We start from the raw sequence: 15105 nt of genomic DNA, 5'->3' as shown, positions 1-15105 counted from the left end.
TCTTAACCTGAAGCACCACTTTAGCTAATGGGGCCTCCTGCTGCTGCCGAGCTGCCAGAGCATGATTTCTGTTCTCATCCTGAAGCAAAGTTCTTAACCGGAAGCACTATTTCTGGGTTAGCGGAGTCTGTAACCTGAAGCGTATGTAACCTGAAGCATATGTAACCTAAGGTACCACTGTACAACTTTGAGCTGAGAGCATCTGAAACTACCTAAGAATACACTGCCTCCCTCAAGTTATTTCTTTACAATGCGCTCTCTCTCACACACACACTCACACACTACTGCCAGTCTGCTACTGCTTTCTCCCCACAGTGCTTTTCGGTTTTGTATTCACTGTGTGCATTTATCCAGCATGGTTCTACTATTAAACTAGAGGCAGACATTTATGAACATGTGTTACTGCATGATTACATTGCACAAGTACAGAAGAGGCTTTGGCTGTAGAATTTAGCATCTTGAGGAGCACAATGGCCATTGTAAAAAGGACGTTTCAGACTTGAAATTCACAAAGTAGGCTTGAAAACAAGTCTGGTGAAATCTCAGAAAGATTTCCAGTGGTTTGGGGTGGGGCTTCTCAGGCTTCCTCCTGCAACTAGAAGAGAAGCAACATATGCCTGAAAGCTCCTTTCACTTTTTTGTATAGAACCTAGGAACTCCTGTTCTTTGAGGGAACTGGTTTTAAGCACTTTACATTTGCAGTATATGTTTGGTCACAGTTGAACTAAAGTGCTGCATGGCTAAGGAGTGTTATTGCTCTGAAGCAAACTTGTTGCTTTGTATGGAAAATGTTCTTGCTGTCTAGCAACAGGAACTGATCAGCACAGTCACAAGTTTTGAAGTGCTTGGAAAAGGAGTTGGATCTGGGATTTAGCCAGTTGGCACTTCCCGTAGGTAGGTAGGTAGGTAGGAGGCAGCTCTTGGAAGAACAAGCTTGGTGTATAATGGGTGTCAGAATCAGGGATTGGATTGCCAGCTTACCTTGTAACATAGCCAGTTTTCAATACCAGTGGGTGTGTTTACCATCAGAAGGGCATCACACTAACGCTGCCAGGTTTGGTAGATTAGTTAGCTTAACTTATAAAAATGCAGTAATCAGTTAAAATGTGCCCCTGGTCAATTGGGTAGCAATTTTTTAAATGAAAGAAATAAACTCATTGTGGTTATTTGTACTAATGTTACATATAATACCAGGGGTGGCATGCACTATCTTAGAAGATGCAATAAAACGTAAAACTAAACAATAAAAACCATTTTAACAAGTTAACAAGAGACAAAAGTTAACCTTTGTTGAAAGGTGTATTATTAATTGCCTGCATAGGCCTGGGAGAATAAAAAAAAATCAGTAGGCATTTAAAAGTTGGCACTTAAAAGTTGAGCTACTTCGTCCAGGGTTTGAACTTACACATGAGAAACCCATGTTGTTTGGGAGTCGGGCTATGGTTCCCAAACAAAACACCATGTGTCCTGGCTTCTCCTCCTCCAACTATGCTATCCAGAGTGTTCTGATGATTCTCTAGGTGGGAGCAATTTGCTGTCTGTGAGACTGAAATCCCTTTTCCTGGGGCACCTGTGGGTTCTCAATGCATGCTTCCTACTGAATTGACCAGGGAACTGGCTGACTGTTGGGATCGGAATGTCAGCCTTTCCATGTCTGGGCCTGTCTGTTTGCCTAGCAAAAGACGGGTTACTGTGAGTAGGATGCAAACTGCTCTCTGGGGGGGGGGGGGGAGTCTGAAGCTTGTGGCTGTATGTATTTGACTCTACACTCCTCTTAATTGTGCCACAGTACCTGATGAGGTAGCAGCGACCTAGTGGTCGACTAAGGTGTTGTATAAGTAGTGGGAGTGTACAATGATTAGGGCAATGCCATGAAATTGTTCTGCCATTGTCATGTGTTGATTGGTGCCTTCCATGTGTGAGTAATGTGAGGCATTGGTGCACAATGCTGTGATTGATGAATTGCTGTTGCTGTGCTACCTTTGGTTTCTGTTTTGTGTTACTTTTTGTGTTACTGTTTTGTTTTCTGCTTTGCTACTGGGAGTATAGAGGATTGTGGATACAACCTTGGTGGCTGACAATTGAGTGATTTCTTTAATAAGACTGTTACCCTGACTGCAACCTCTTGTTCCAGTGTTCACAGAATTTTATTCAGAGAATGACTTTGACTCCAGAAACCTGATCTCCAAGGCTCTCTAAAGCATCTCTAAGGCTCACTACACTAGTGTGGTGTAGTGGTTAAGAGTGGTAGTCTCATAATCTGGGGAACCGGGTTCGCGTCTCCGCTCCTCCACATGCAGCTGCTGGGTGACCTTGGGCCAGTCACACTTCTTTGAAGTCTCTCAGCCCCACTCACCTCATAGAGTGTTTGTTGTGGGGGAGGAAGGGAAAGGAGAATGTTAGCCGCTTTGAGACTCCTGAAGGGGAGTGAAAGGTGGGATATCTATCAAATCCAAACTCTTCTTCTTCCAAAAACAATTGTAGACACCGCTCCAAAAATTGATCCAATAAACAGCCAACACCTTTCCTGCCTTATACCCCTTCATCTCTCAGTGTTTCCCTCTATCTACCCCCAAAAGGAATGCAATGACCTCTTGAGTATCAAACAGCTGAGGGAGATACAGTGCCCTGTATTTAGGACTACTCATTCTCTGTCTGTTTTGACTCGCAGGCTGCCCTGCTTCTCTATTCTCAAATTCAAAAATTTCCCATTCTTCTTTAAACTGGCTGGCAGGTAATCAGCAGAGTCATTACAGGTTTGTGGATTCCTGGAAGGGCTAGGATTTAAACCTCATATTGGCTCATAACCAGCTTGTGCTTGTTTTGAGATGATGAGGGGTCTTGCATCATGGACTTCTGCCGCTGAAGCATAAGCAGGTGTGACTCAGAGAACTCCCTAGATAGAGAGCACCTTTTGCCAGACATGATGGTTGACTGTGAAGTGGATAGATAATCCAAACCAGGGCTGCTGTTCCATTATCTGCTTGTCCAGTCTCATATCCCAATATAGCAACTGGAGTATGGAACCAAATAATGCCTCAATGTGGCTCCAGTAAGCTGTTCCCTCTCTGTGACGGACAGCAGAGCCAGACCAGAGTCTGGTGATGCAGTCCCTCGGAAATTCCACCAGAGTGCTGGAGCCTCTCGCTGATTGACAGCTAGCCACAGAGTCAGCTAGCCACCGAGGGGAGAGGAGCAGCACTTTGGAGGGAGAATAAAAAGGAGCAGTTTCTGAGGGAGAGAGTTAGACAGGGCTTGATTTGAGATGAGAGATAGGGTTCAGATTGAGTGGGAGATAGGGAGTGAGATAGGGATTCCAAACTTCCGCCTACTTAAAATAAATCATTTCAAGAGTAATGAATGCCCTGAATTTGTAGGAAACCACATACTTTATCAACCCTTTAGATCAAGGCTGGAGAATCTGTGGCTGTTGCTGAACTACCAAGCTATCAACCCTGACCATCAGCCATACTTTGGCTGGCACTGATGGGACACAAATCCAACAACATCTGTCCACACATCCCTGCTTTAGATACATAGAATAACCTTCCATGTTCATGACTGGCTAGCAGCCAGGGCCCTGGTACTGTACCTATAACTTACATATTATGTGACCGTTTCATATTCAAAAGGTCCCTGACGTCATCTTGATAGATGACGATAGCACAGCATCAATGGAATAATTGCCCTTTGCTTGCTTAAAATGGAGTAATAGAGATAAGAAAATCAATATCTCTGAGTAAATTAGTAGCAAGAGAGTTGTGAAATACACTGCAGCACATCTCCAGGTTTGCTCTGACGGCTTTCTTAAAACACACACACACATAGCTGGGTTGGTGACAATGAAATTGGTATCTTGTGGTGCCTGGAACACACAGTCAAAGGGCAGGGCATGTGATAGGTGTAAGGTTGAGTGAGCAAGGATCAGCAGTGAGAAGTAAAAAGGGTCTGGCCCAGGAGAAAAACCTACAACCTTCAAATCCAGAGAGAGAGAATAGGAAAAGGGGGAAGATACAGGGGATCTTTTCTATTCTGATGCTGCAGGGAGCCATAAAATAGGTGATCACAGTTATGCTTTGTTTATGAATGTCCCTATGGTATTCATTAGCCACTTTTGTCAGATTGAATGCTGAGCTAGATAAAGCATTGGTGTCACTATTTTGGAGAAAAATACACACCATAAATTTAGGTTTGTGCAATTAAAGGGACCTGGCACAACAAATTCACTTTAAAAAACAAAACTTCTATGGCTGGGAAAGCAACAGGTAAACGCATTAAAAAGTGTGAGATAATGACTGATGAGAAGACATATAGGGTGTTATTTAAGTTTTACTCAGAGTAGACCCAATAAAAATAATGAACATGGAAAAGTAGGTCCATTAATTCCAATGGGTCTACTCCACATAAAACTTCATTGAATACCACACATAATTTCCATGCAACCAAAATATTGGATGCTCATTGTCGTGACCTTCCTACAAACAAATTTGGAAATGTATAACCTCTGTGTAATCTCTGTGCAAGTAAATAAATGTTCAGTAAATACCCTTGGCAGAGTACATTAATGAAGATGAAAACAGCTGGGGAGCAAGGTTTTTATTACATGTAGAATAGAAGGAAGAAAGTCAGGAATGTCCAGAGGTTGGAGACCAAGGGTTTTTTGGAAACTCCTGCGGTCCACTCTGAGATATGATTTCTTAAGCATGCTTGAAGTGGGCTTTTTCATTTGGTGTTGCTGGAATAGGGTCCATTTATCACAGGGAAAAGAGGCTCCAACAAGAATGATCCTATTCCTACCATTTGAAAAAAGGTAGGGATATATAGGCACATTAGATGTAGCATCTTAGCAAAAGATAGCTGTGGTAGCTGCTCTGGGAGTTTAGCACAATTAGACAAACAGTAGAAGTCAAAGGGGTGCAGGGGTCTCTTATCCAAGGCACTTCTATATTTCAGAGACAGAAATCCAGTGGTGGTGAAATCCAATGTGTGACAATCCGTGAGCATGATGAAACCTTCAGTTTACATGGTAGCAACTGGGGGTTGATCCTAGTTCCAAGGTTTGTATGGTTAGTGCTGTCACATTCTTATATTTCATGTAAAGTCATGAGACATGCGGGAGTAGTACCCGACAGCACTGGATCCTGTTTCCCTTCTAAGCACGGGGAATTCGGGCACTCTGCACCCTGACCCTGTTAGAAGTCTTCCATGTGATGTAACTGTTTCTCTTCACAGTTGCCATAGGAATATTTTCCTCCCCTTTTCCGGCCCAGAGCCAGCTTTTGCAGTAATTACATTTCCTCCATGGTCGACCATTCAGCTGCAGTGCCTGTCTGCAAATTTTTACCCTGGGGTTCTCTTTCAATTCTTTCTCCCATCCAGGGTAGGATTTATCTTGATGTTTCATGCAGAATAAAATATGCCTCCTTCTCTGGAATATGATGGGAGCAGGAGGATACAGACCCTGCCATAAAAGGGGCTAAGAACAGTCTGGAATCTGGTAGCTCTCTCTCACTCACACACTATTAGTCTTCTTCAGCAGGAACCTGAATTTGGGTATCTTTAGGAAGTCTTTGCAGATCACAGAACTATGGTAATATCCAAGTACTTGCCTCCTAAAGATACCAAATATCAAGGTTTGGCCCCAACCTCATATAGAGCCACACTGGGTAGATTCACATCTATGATCCACCTGGATTTCAATCCTGGCCTCAGATGATGACCAGCACCTCACTCCAATTTCTGTGAGAGGGCCCTGCTCTCTGGCCTCTTTTGTTCCATCACTACATAACCTGTTGCAGAACTCTCCAATGTTTCCTATTATTTATGACCAATTGGTGTGTGGGGTGGCTTGCTCAAATATGAGGCAATGGCTCAAGAAGATTTCAAGGAACTGAAGCATTAATTAATTCAGGAAGTTACAAGAGTGACATTTATGGGCACAGTGTGTGTAATTTGAGCTAGGGATTGCCAGGCCTCAGAAATGGACTCATGAGCTCAGCTCTGGATCCCATTGTTGGTGTCAGTATTTAGCTTACATATCTAATAGTAAGAACAAAGAAACTTCATCTGAGCAAAAGCAAAGAGAATGTGCCTCTTGCTTTAATCAGCAAAGCCAATGCCCCACATTTAGGAAATACAGGCTAGGGAGTGCAAATATCCAAAAGACATGAGCCTCAACACATCCATTTTTAAAAAGTAAAAACTGGTTACTGGAGTTATGCTATGCTATAAATGTCACAATGTCCACAATCAGGGTCATATCTAAAATAGAAAAAGTTACTAAGAACCATCATTTATAAATATCTGATTAAAAACAGAATGCTATGGAGGAAGAAAAGAATGCAATGGAAGCTTTTGGGGGTGGTTTCTAAGCTTATGCTTATATAAGTTCTGAAATGGGATAATATTAATAATATACCAACAGAGCACCCTAAAGGGTGGATATTCAGTATTACTAAACATTAATTAAATGTGAGAGGATGAGATCTTATGTATATGGCATAAAAACATATGGACAAACACTACAAACTAAATTAAATCTGCTCCTATAAGGATTATGAATAACACTGAATGATCAAGGGCTTCCAGGGCACCTTATGTCAACCACATATTCTGGAATCATAGACCAGGCCAAACCTTTCTGGACCCCCAGAGACCCACCTGCCAAGTGAAGGAAGAAAAGAAACGGGGAAGACCCACAATCTGGCTCCCACGTTTAATCTGAAGGATATACCATTTCTAGCTTCTGGGTCATGAAAGCATGCGTCCATCCGTTGATGAAGGGTATAGAGCATCCATCAGTACCATGGACATAGGGGATTATTCCCCCTCTCCCAATAAAGTCTATTGAAGTTTTCTTCTCTCCATCAGGAAGGCAACGATGAATCTGGAACAAGGAGCAGTCTGTGGGGTCTGTATGTGTACAAGGCTTGTCCATCTGGTTGAATAAGGGTCTGTCCATCCCTGCCCATCAGCCTACCTTCTTGCATCTCTCAGATATCCTTGTGCCCCTGGAAATGTCGTACCAGGCAATAGAGTCCTGAAATTAGGTAAAAGAAGGCAGTGATACCTGCAAAGACGGCAGCAGTCAGGTAGGCTTTGTAACTGCAGGGCCACATGTAGCCTGGCAGGTTGCAGTAGCTGAAACTCTGTGTCTTCTGGCTCAGGATGCCTGCAGCAGCTGCAGAGAGAATAACCCCAAGCAACAGATCATGCATTAGGTTCGTCATAAGCCAGCGGGTCCCCAGCACCGGCACCAGAGACCAGCGGCCCAGCAGGCTGAGCCCAAAGAGCGCCAAGGTGAGCAACCACAACAGGACCGCTGCAAAGACCGCAAAGTAGGTGGCTCCTTCATACTTGTGCGCTGCTAAAGTCACCCAGCAGACAGCCCCCGTCAGCAGCTGGGCAATGCGCAGCACTCCCAGCAGACTTCTCAAGAAGGGCCTGTTCAGACTCAGAGTCTCTCTCGACTGCGGGCAAGGCGGTGGAGGGGAGGACGGAGGTGGTGGAAGAGCCATGCTGCAAGACTGCGGCCTCCAGGCGCTTCTGTCCCGTCCAGTTCTGCCTTCTGGAGCCCAGCGAACTTCACCCCCCTCTCAGGCACTTCCTCTGTCTGCAGCTGCCAAACATCTGCAGCTCAATGGACTTTCCTGTGCAGGGGCCTCTCAGCTTCCCGGCTCTGTCCCTCCCTGTTCCCCCCTTGCCCCTCCTCTTCTCTGGGTGGTTCTTTCTCCATCCTTCTGCTAACTCCTCTCTCCTTCACGCCCCTGCAGTCCCAAGCCGAGAGCTCTCTCAAAACACCCATTAAAACTGGCTGCTTTAGCATCACAGTTTCCTCAGCTACACACTATGTACTGCTTCAGCCAACAGTTCTTCCTAAGCAGAAAGGTTGCCTCAGCATGTGGGCCCTGCAGGCACAGAGTTTTGCCTCTCCCTTGCAGGAGATGGGTTTGGGCACACTGGCTGCACAGGCATCATGCATTTAAAGCACACCATACATTTAAAGCACATTTCCGTCCCCATCCCCCCATAAGGTGATTGGGAACTATAGTTTGTCCCTCACAGAGCTACAATTCTCAGGATCCTTACTTCCCATTCTCAGCCAGTTCCCAGGATTCAGAAGGGGGTAAAGTGCTTGAAGTGTATGGCACATACACAGCCTCAAAACTTTGCATTGTATTGACTCTCCTGGTAGCCCAGATCCTGGCCAGCACCACTAGATGGTGCAAAAAAACTCCAGCCTGCTCTTATCTTGGATGTCAGAACTCAGGTCAATTTTCTTTCTATGTTCTAAAGAGGCAGATGAGACTAGGGAAAAAAACCAGTTGTATTTCTTTTCACACTTCTGATTTAACTTGTGAATATAAAAATAAAAAACTGAGGAGGCTTTAAATGGATAAGCTGTTTCCTTATCTGGTGCCTGTGTCTGTAAACTTCACTCTCTGTCTTTAGAGACATGGCTTTATTTTAAAACTGCTGTGAGCTGCCCAGAGGACAGGATGAATAGGTGACCAAGATATGTCGTACATGAATGAATCAATAAGTCAAGACCTCCTAAACAGGTTCAAACCAGCTTGTCTCTAGCAGGGTTGAATGTTCCAAAAGGAAGGTTGTCAACTCACATATAAAGGATCCATTATTGAAATCACTCTAATTTTGATCTTAGTGGGTCTCTTGACTTTCATAAGATGCTGCAGGCGATGATTTCTGTGTGACACGCAGGATTTTAAGTTTCACAGCACCACTTCTCACATGGTATTCTCCAGGAAAAAGTTTACATTGCACTCAGTTGTTTTTTTCAAAATTCATTTAAATATGTCTTTTTCCACTATCGCACATTTGGAAGCTCTTGCTTGTGCTGACGCATTCTTCGGCTTGGAACTACAGCAAGATACACACTTGTGCAATTTTCCCATGTGACATTGTATCCTGAGTGGATGCGACTGTCCCTGGAAAAGGGGTGCAGAGGTCTAAATGAAAACAGGGCATTCATTTAACCCGGATCCCTTTTTTCTCTATGGCAAGTTTGCAAAATTACATCTCAGTGTGCGTCTTCTTGGGGATCAAAGGACAAGTCAAATCTCATGGCATCTTTCTACATACTTCCCAGGGAACACGGCGGCAAAAATTCATGCCTGAGGGTTCTGGCTTCCTGGCACGCGGCAGGAGCTGGCTGGGGAGCTCGAGCCTTCCCTCCACGTCGACCCTTAGCACGTGTCTGGCTGCGACTACTTTGCGTGGCTCAGTAGAGCGGAATAGGCACGTTCCCGGGCGTAGCGGGGGGGGGCAGGGAAGAGCAGCTCCCCCCCCCCAATCAATAAAAATACCTAGCTAACTTAGGTTCTACTCCCCCCTACAAAAATCCTGGCTACGCCCATGGGCACGCTGCAAACCCTTTTTCGCCTGCTGCCTTGCCAGGCAGGCCCGTAATTGCCCTGACAGGCAAAGGCGAGCAGGTTGCTGAAGTGGTCTGAGAAGCCAGACGTTACGGGGTCAGGCTAGCGATCCTTTCCAACAGCAAGTCCTATTTTTCAGGTTGCTGTCAGGGAGGCCGATCGTGCTTCGCTCCCCTGCGGACCTCCACTCCCTGCCCTGCCAGAACCAGATACTCCGTCCTGACCCTTTATTTGCAAAGAGAGAATTCGGCGCGAGCCACTGAAGGAAAACAAGCAGAAAATAAAGTGGGGCTGGGGAGAGGATAGGATGAAGATTAAGCTTCCACGCCGGCGACATGGCACGATCGGGTTTCTCAGAGGGCCAATTAACTCTTTGCTGGAATTAGGTTCAGACTAAGGAAAGGCAGACGCCTCTATGCCTGTGGACAAAACACACAAACACACCCCGCCGTCCCTGTCAGTCAACCACAGCAGGAAAAAGCAACGCCCCTCTTTCTCCTTGCAGGCTAACGCCCTTCCCAGTGACGTCAAGAAGCCGCCTGCCACGCGTTACCAGCAGGGACAGCGGAGCCCCGCCTCCCCCCCACCCGATTGGCTGCCTTGGTTATCTTCGGAGTTCGGATTTAGAACCTTGGAGTTAAGAGGCAGATGAAGCCGATTGGCTGAGATGCAGGTTGCCTGCGCTCTTCAATGGACAAAGGAATCTTCGCCGCGTGAGCCTGCGAATGACGGGAATCGGCTTGGGGAGAGGCAAGGCGAGAGCAGGGGAACCGCCCGCCCTGGCGGGTCTCCAGGAGCCTTCGAGAGACCCGTGGCCTCAAGGACGACAGCAGCCGCCAGGTCTGTGACTTACCTGTCTGAGGAGCCCGAATCCACTCAGGTCTGGGCACCGGCCTCGATCTGTTGCTGTAAAATGCCAGATTCCCCCGAGTGGGGGAAGGGACGTGGTTCCTCGCTCGGCTGGAGAGGGAACAATCCTTGCCAGTATCTCGGGCAGCACAAACCAGAATAATTTTTTGCTGGGCTCCTTTTTGTTCCCTTGACATCATGCTTTTGCTCGAAGAAGTTCAGAACGACTCCGTGGGGAAGGTTAAATGGACAGTGTAACTTGCCCTAGATCTCCCAGGGCCCCGCGTGAATTATTATTTGGGCATAATAATACTGTAATGCAAACGAGCTGAGGGGTGCATACTTGGGAATTATCCTCCCAACATCCCAGTAAGGTAGCATAGGCTGAGACCCTGGCCCGTTGTCACGCAGTTATCTCTTTGCTGAGCACGGAGATTCAATTTTGCGTCTCCCCGTGGTTCAAGTCAACATCAGCTCTCTCTTTCCATCCAGTCCCAATATCGGTTCCTGCACAGCAACCGGGCTGAGGGACAAATATGCATGCTGCGTATGTATAATGCCATTTTCGGGGCGATAAAAAAGTGCACCCTTAGCTCCCGGGAACTGACGTATTGGCTCGTCTCTTCGGCTCCCGCATGCCCATCTCATGGCTTGAACACCATAATTCATTGGGATCATTTGGCAAGCGAGGCTCCAGCTGTGAGGAGTGGACACTGCCGGGTTAGCTTGCATCGTCTAAGCTTTCCAGAGTTAACCTGTAGCTCATTTGGGCATGTGGGTCATCAGGCTCTCTTTGGGAATTAACTGCTGTCCCTAGGCTTTCTCTACCATAAGAGACATCAAGGCATGGGAGGCTGCTGGGAGAAGACAAATGCCAGCCCTTCTGCTTGAGTGCAAGAATGTGAGCTGTTGCCCCATATGGCCCCACCCTGGCACTCGTCCCAGCTTCTGTGGAATTTCCGTGCATGCAAACCGGCTTTTAGCCTGGAGCTGTTTTCTGGTATGTAGCTCCTCCCAACTTGAGCACACCTGTACTGAGCAAGCAGAGGCCTGGCTTAATACTCTGCTGCCAGAGAATTAAACCACCATCTGGATGGTGTTGGGGGAGCTCAGAGGCTTGCTTAGAAAAATGGAGGTGCTCTCTTTCTGATGGCCTACACATCCCCCAAGGGCCAGGAGTCGGCTGCAGAATAGGAATCCCAATTCCTTCAGTGGGGAAGGAACCAGTTTTGTTCTGTAGGAGGTGGCGGCAGATAAGTTGGGTTGGCAAAAAGGATGGATGCCTTGAGGCATGGCTGTGGAAAGGTTGTGTCTAGGCAGGCATAGGTGCTAGGCTGGCATAGGTGAAGTTGAGGGTGGCCGGGGAATAGCAGTGGCTGGCAGGATTAGTCATTCTGCTGTTTCACCCTATTTCCTCTCTCTTTCACAGAACCACCTTCAGCTACAGAGTGGAGGGACCCTAGCATCATGGGAACCCCAGCCTCTATTGCCTGTGACTTGCCACAGCATCAGACCCCCAAAGCCTGCACTCGCAAGAGAGCATCTGCCAACATCTTTCAGGGGGTGGGGCTGTTGCAGTTGCGCCGCCTCTTCCACAGCAGTGGGGATGCCCAAGCCGAGGAGAGGGCCCAGCTGGTCTGGGAATGTGCAGGGAGCCGGTGCATTGCTCACGCCTTGCAACAGCTCCGAAGGAGGCAGAGAAAGCTGAGGCTGAGATCACACCTGAGACCTCCTTCAGAAATGAGTGGTGCCACCAGACTCCTAGAGCTTCAACACTTCAGCCGCTTACGGTATGGTCTCCATGTTAATGCCGCCCTGCTTCTACAGCTCTTGCACTCACCATCTAACAATAAAACCACAAAGATCCCCTCTCCCCTGCTGTTTCTCCAACAGCAGGTTGTAGGCCAGCGATGGCCCTTCAAATCTCATTGGAGTCTTAACTTCCATTTGTCTTAGCTAGCATGGCCAATGGTAAGAGATAACGGGTTTTCTTCAGCAACATCTGGAGGACTTCAGGTTCTCAACTCCTGGAGTAAGCAGAATATCTCTACCTAAAACCAGTAACTTCCTACCTACCCACCTTTACAGATGTATTCTATAAATTGCTGGTTTGTATACTTTTGACCAGCTGCTGTACTTCAGGTCAGGTCAGGTCACATTCACACCCCATTAAATATTAAAATTCTTTCCACCTATTAAAATTCTTTCCACCAAAGAATTCTGGGAGTTGTAGTTTAAGGATGCTGAGAGTTGTTAGAGGTCCCTGTTCCCTTTACAGAACTATAGTTTTCAGGAGTTCCCTGTGACAAGGGATTGCTTGTTAAACTGCTCTGGGGGGGAACACAGGGACTTCCTTACAACTCTCAGCATCCTTAGTAAAGTGTAGTTCCTATAATTTTTTGGGGGGAAGACATGACTGTTTACATTTAAAGCACTATGATTCCACTTTATAGTGTGAATTCAGCCTCAGCCTCAGAGCTCTTCCTAAGCAGCTGGTGTTACCTGCTCCTAATGCTGTTGTGCAGATGTAAAATAGTTATGGCCATACGTCATCAACAGTAGTCTCTTAATAAAGCCACGACTTAGAGGATCCTTTGCTTAAAACTGTGTTCATTGGTTATATTGCAGTGTGTTCAAAACTGGAGCAAAGGTACTTTGTATTGTACTCAGGCATAGCATGTAAACAGAATCTGCTGACAGGTACAGAGTTTAGCCTCTTACCAACCTCAGCTTTCAGGTAATGCAAGTTGTAGCTGTTACAGCTGAAAATATAGATGCAAAAGTATGTGGGTAATGTGAAGTTTCAGAAACCAGAGGGGCAAAGCTTTCTCTAGTTCCTGCCCTCTACTCATCATTAATAGAAGCAGAATTTATGTATGCAGAGCAAGTAAACATGTAAATGTAATTCATTTGCATTATTTGTACAGTTCACACAATTTATTCTCCCTTTGAACAGAATTTTAATTTTTTTAAACATGGAGGATACAAAGACAGCTAGATCAGCAGGGTTTGGGAACCTGTGGCCAACCAGATGTTGCTAGACTACAGTGGTACCTCGGGTTAAGTACTTAATTCGTTCTGGAGGTCCATTCTTAACCTGAAGCACCACTTTAGCTAATGGGGCCTCCTGCTGCCACTGGAGCACGATTTCTGTTCTCATCCTGAAGCAAAGTTCTTAACCCAAGGTACTATTTCTGGGTTAGCGGAGTCTGTAACCTGAAGCGTATGTAACCCAAGGTACCACTTTATAGCTTTCTTCACCTCTGATCGTTGCTCATATGGCTGGGGCTGAGAATTGGGCACTACTGCTGATCTAGAGGAAAAGGAGAGCAAGTGTGCTTCTCACAAACTAGCAAGATAACTTTCAACTGCAAGAGTAGCCACACCTGTAAATTCTTTCCTCCTTTACTTGTAGAAAGACACCATGGCAATTCTCTTCTTATTGCCTGTACATATTGCTTACTTCTCCAGAAGAGATAACATACTACTCCATTTCTTAATGGGTGCCTTTGTTCTCCTATAGGATTGAAGACCGCACCACATCATGTGCTGATGTTGATGGCTGCAGCAACAGCAATAAGGAGATAGATGCAGCTGATCAAACCAGCCACTATACTGCTTCCCACTACAAGAAGAAAAAAAGTGGAATGGGAACTGCAGACTACCTGCACCAGCTCCGCCGGTGAGCAACTGAACCTGATGGCAGCAGTTGTAGTTAAATGTCACTGTACGGAACAAGGGTAGCCTGAACCCAAGGGGGGTTCGTATGGAAGATGCACTTCTCTCATAGTAAAATGTTTTCGTATAATATCCTCTGTGCTTCACACTGGCAAAAATGGCGGAGAAACTTGAAACCAACCCTCCTCTTTCAAGCACTACCTGTTCTGGTTCTCAGACTTGACCACATCTGGCTATCACGAAGCACAAACACTACAGACTGAATGTACCCGGTCATATTTAATAAAGCTTATTATACAGTCTCCTCTATGAAAGCACTTTGTGAATGCAAGTAGTAATTGCTTGAATTGCACCAATGTCTCTAGTTCAGCACCGCATTTTGCATAATCAGATGCTTCTGAGAAGTCCACAAGGAGGCTGCATGAAGGTAACAGCTTTCTGGTTGGCTCCCACTCAGTAATTTGTATTTGGAGGCAGGCTGCCCCAGCTGCATGAAAACTATGTGGCACCTTCATGTAAGTAGCTGGAGGCAGGGCTGTCCCTCATGAGTTTGTCTAGCTGCCTTTTAAGATCAGGTAGAGTCACTTCTTGAAGTGGATTTCCTCAATATGCCAGTGTGTCAATTGCCTCTTCTAAATCTGAGGCGAGTCAAGTGTTGGGGTTGAGGAATGGATTATTAAGGGTCTGGGTTTGCACCAAAAGCACTGTCTACAGTGACAGCCTTAGAAAGTCTCACTTTCTGCAAGACTAGCTGTCTTCATAAGTTCTCTTCGCCCACCTAGTTGTGAGGGTGGTCACTCCATTCTATACAAAGAATAATCATGGGGCAGGGCAAGTATAATGCTCTTTCACTCTGTAGGTGTGAACATGTTGACTGGGGAGTAGTTCCCATACTGCTATTATACAAGAGGTCAGTCCTTTGAAAAACTAAGTGTTCGAAAAAGTTATGAGATGGAGTGTGGGGACATACACAGTCCTGGTAATTCCCAGAGAACAGGAACTGAGGCTGCATTGTGTTTAAACAGTCTTCTGCCTATATGTACTCACATACCCCTGTTGAACAACCTGAAGTCTGCCCATTTGGGTGCCTAGCTATAATAGCTCTCTCAAGGCAAGAAGAAGGTCTTGTGCACAATCAGCGTCATACTTGGTGAAGAAGTTGGGCAACTTGTTTTTTCTTTCA

General features: G+C 46.0%; 2 protein-coding genes across 2 annotated transcripts; one reads left to right on the top strand and one right to left on the bottom strand.

Annotated features, from left to right (window-relative positions):
- Positions 1–4581: 4581 nt before the first annotated feature.
- Positions 4582–7662, bottom strand: MARVELD1 (MARVEL domain containing 1). Its single transcript, XM_083505778.1, has one exon. The coding sequence runs from the start codon at positions 7515–7517 to the stop codon at positions 6993–6995; it is 525 nt and encodes a 174-aa protein (XP_083361904.1). The 5' UTR covers positions 7518–7662; the 3' UTR covers positions 4582–6992.
- Positions 7663–10015: 2353 nt separating this feature from the next.
- AVPI1 (arginine vasopressin induced 1) lies at positions 10016–14224 on the top strand. The gene is made up of 3 exons (XM_083505777.1): positions 10016–10235; positions 11674–12034; positions 13768–14224. Exons 1-3 carry the CDS (start codon positions 10121–10123, stop codon positions 13928–13930), a joined length of 639 nt encoding a protein of 212 aa, XP_083361903.1. The 5' UTR covers positions 10016–10120; the 3' UTR covers positions 13931–14224.
- Positions 14225–15105: the final 881 nt, after the last annotated feature.

Source organism: Podarcis liolepis (genome assembly GCF_965112155.1).
Source record: "Podarcis liolepis genome assembly, chromosome: 5".
NCBI lineage: Eukaryota > Metazoa > Chordata > Lepidosauria > Squamata > Lacertidae > Podarcis > Podarcis liolepis.
This window is presented reverse-complemented; position numbering and strand designations above follow the sequence as displayed.

Bases quoted from the DNA above. Each gene is read 5' to 3' on its own strand.
- MARVELD1 (XM_083505778.1), bottom strand. From the start codon at position 7,517: ATGGCTCTTCCACCACCTCCGTCCTCCCCTCCACCGCCTTGCCCGCAG.
- AVPI1 (XM_083505777.1), top strand. From the start codon at position 10,121: ATGACGGGAATCGGCTTGGGGAGAGGCAAGGCGAGAGCAGGGGAACCG. The intron at 10,236-11,673 runs GTCTGTGACTTA...TCTCTTTCACAG, and splicing joins AGGACGACAGCAGCCGCCAG to AACCACCTTCAGCTACAGAG. The intron at 12,035-13,767 runs GTATGGTCTCCA...GTTCTCCTATAG, and splicing joins CAACACTTCAGCCGCTTACG to GATTGAAGACCGCACCACAT.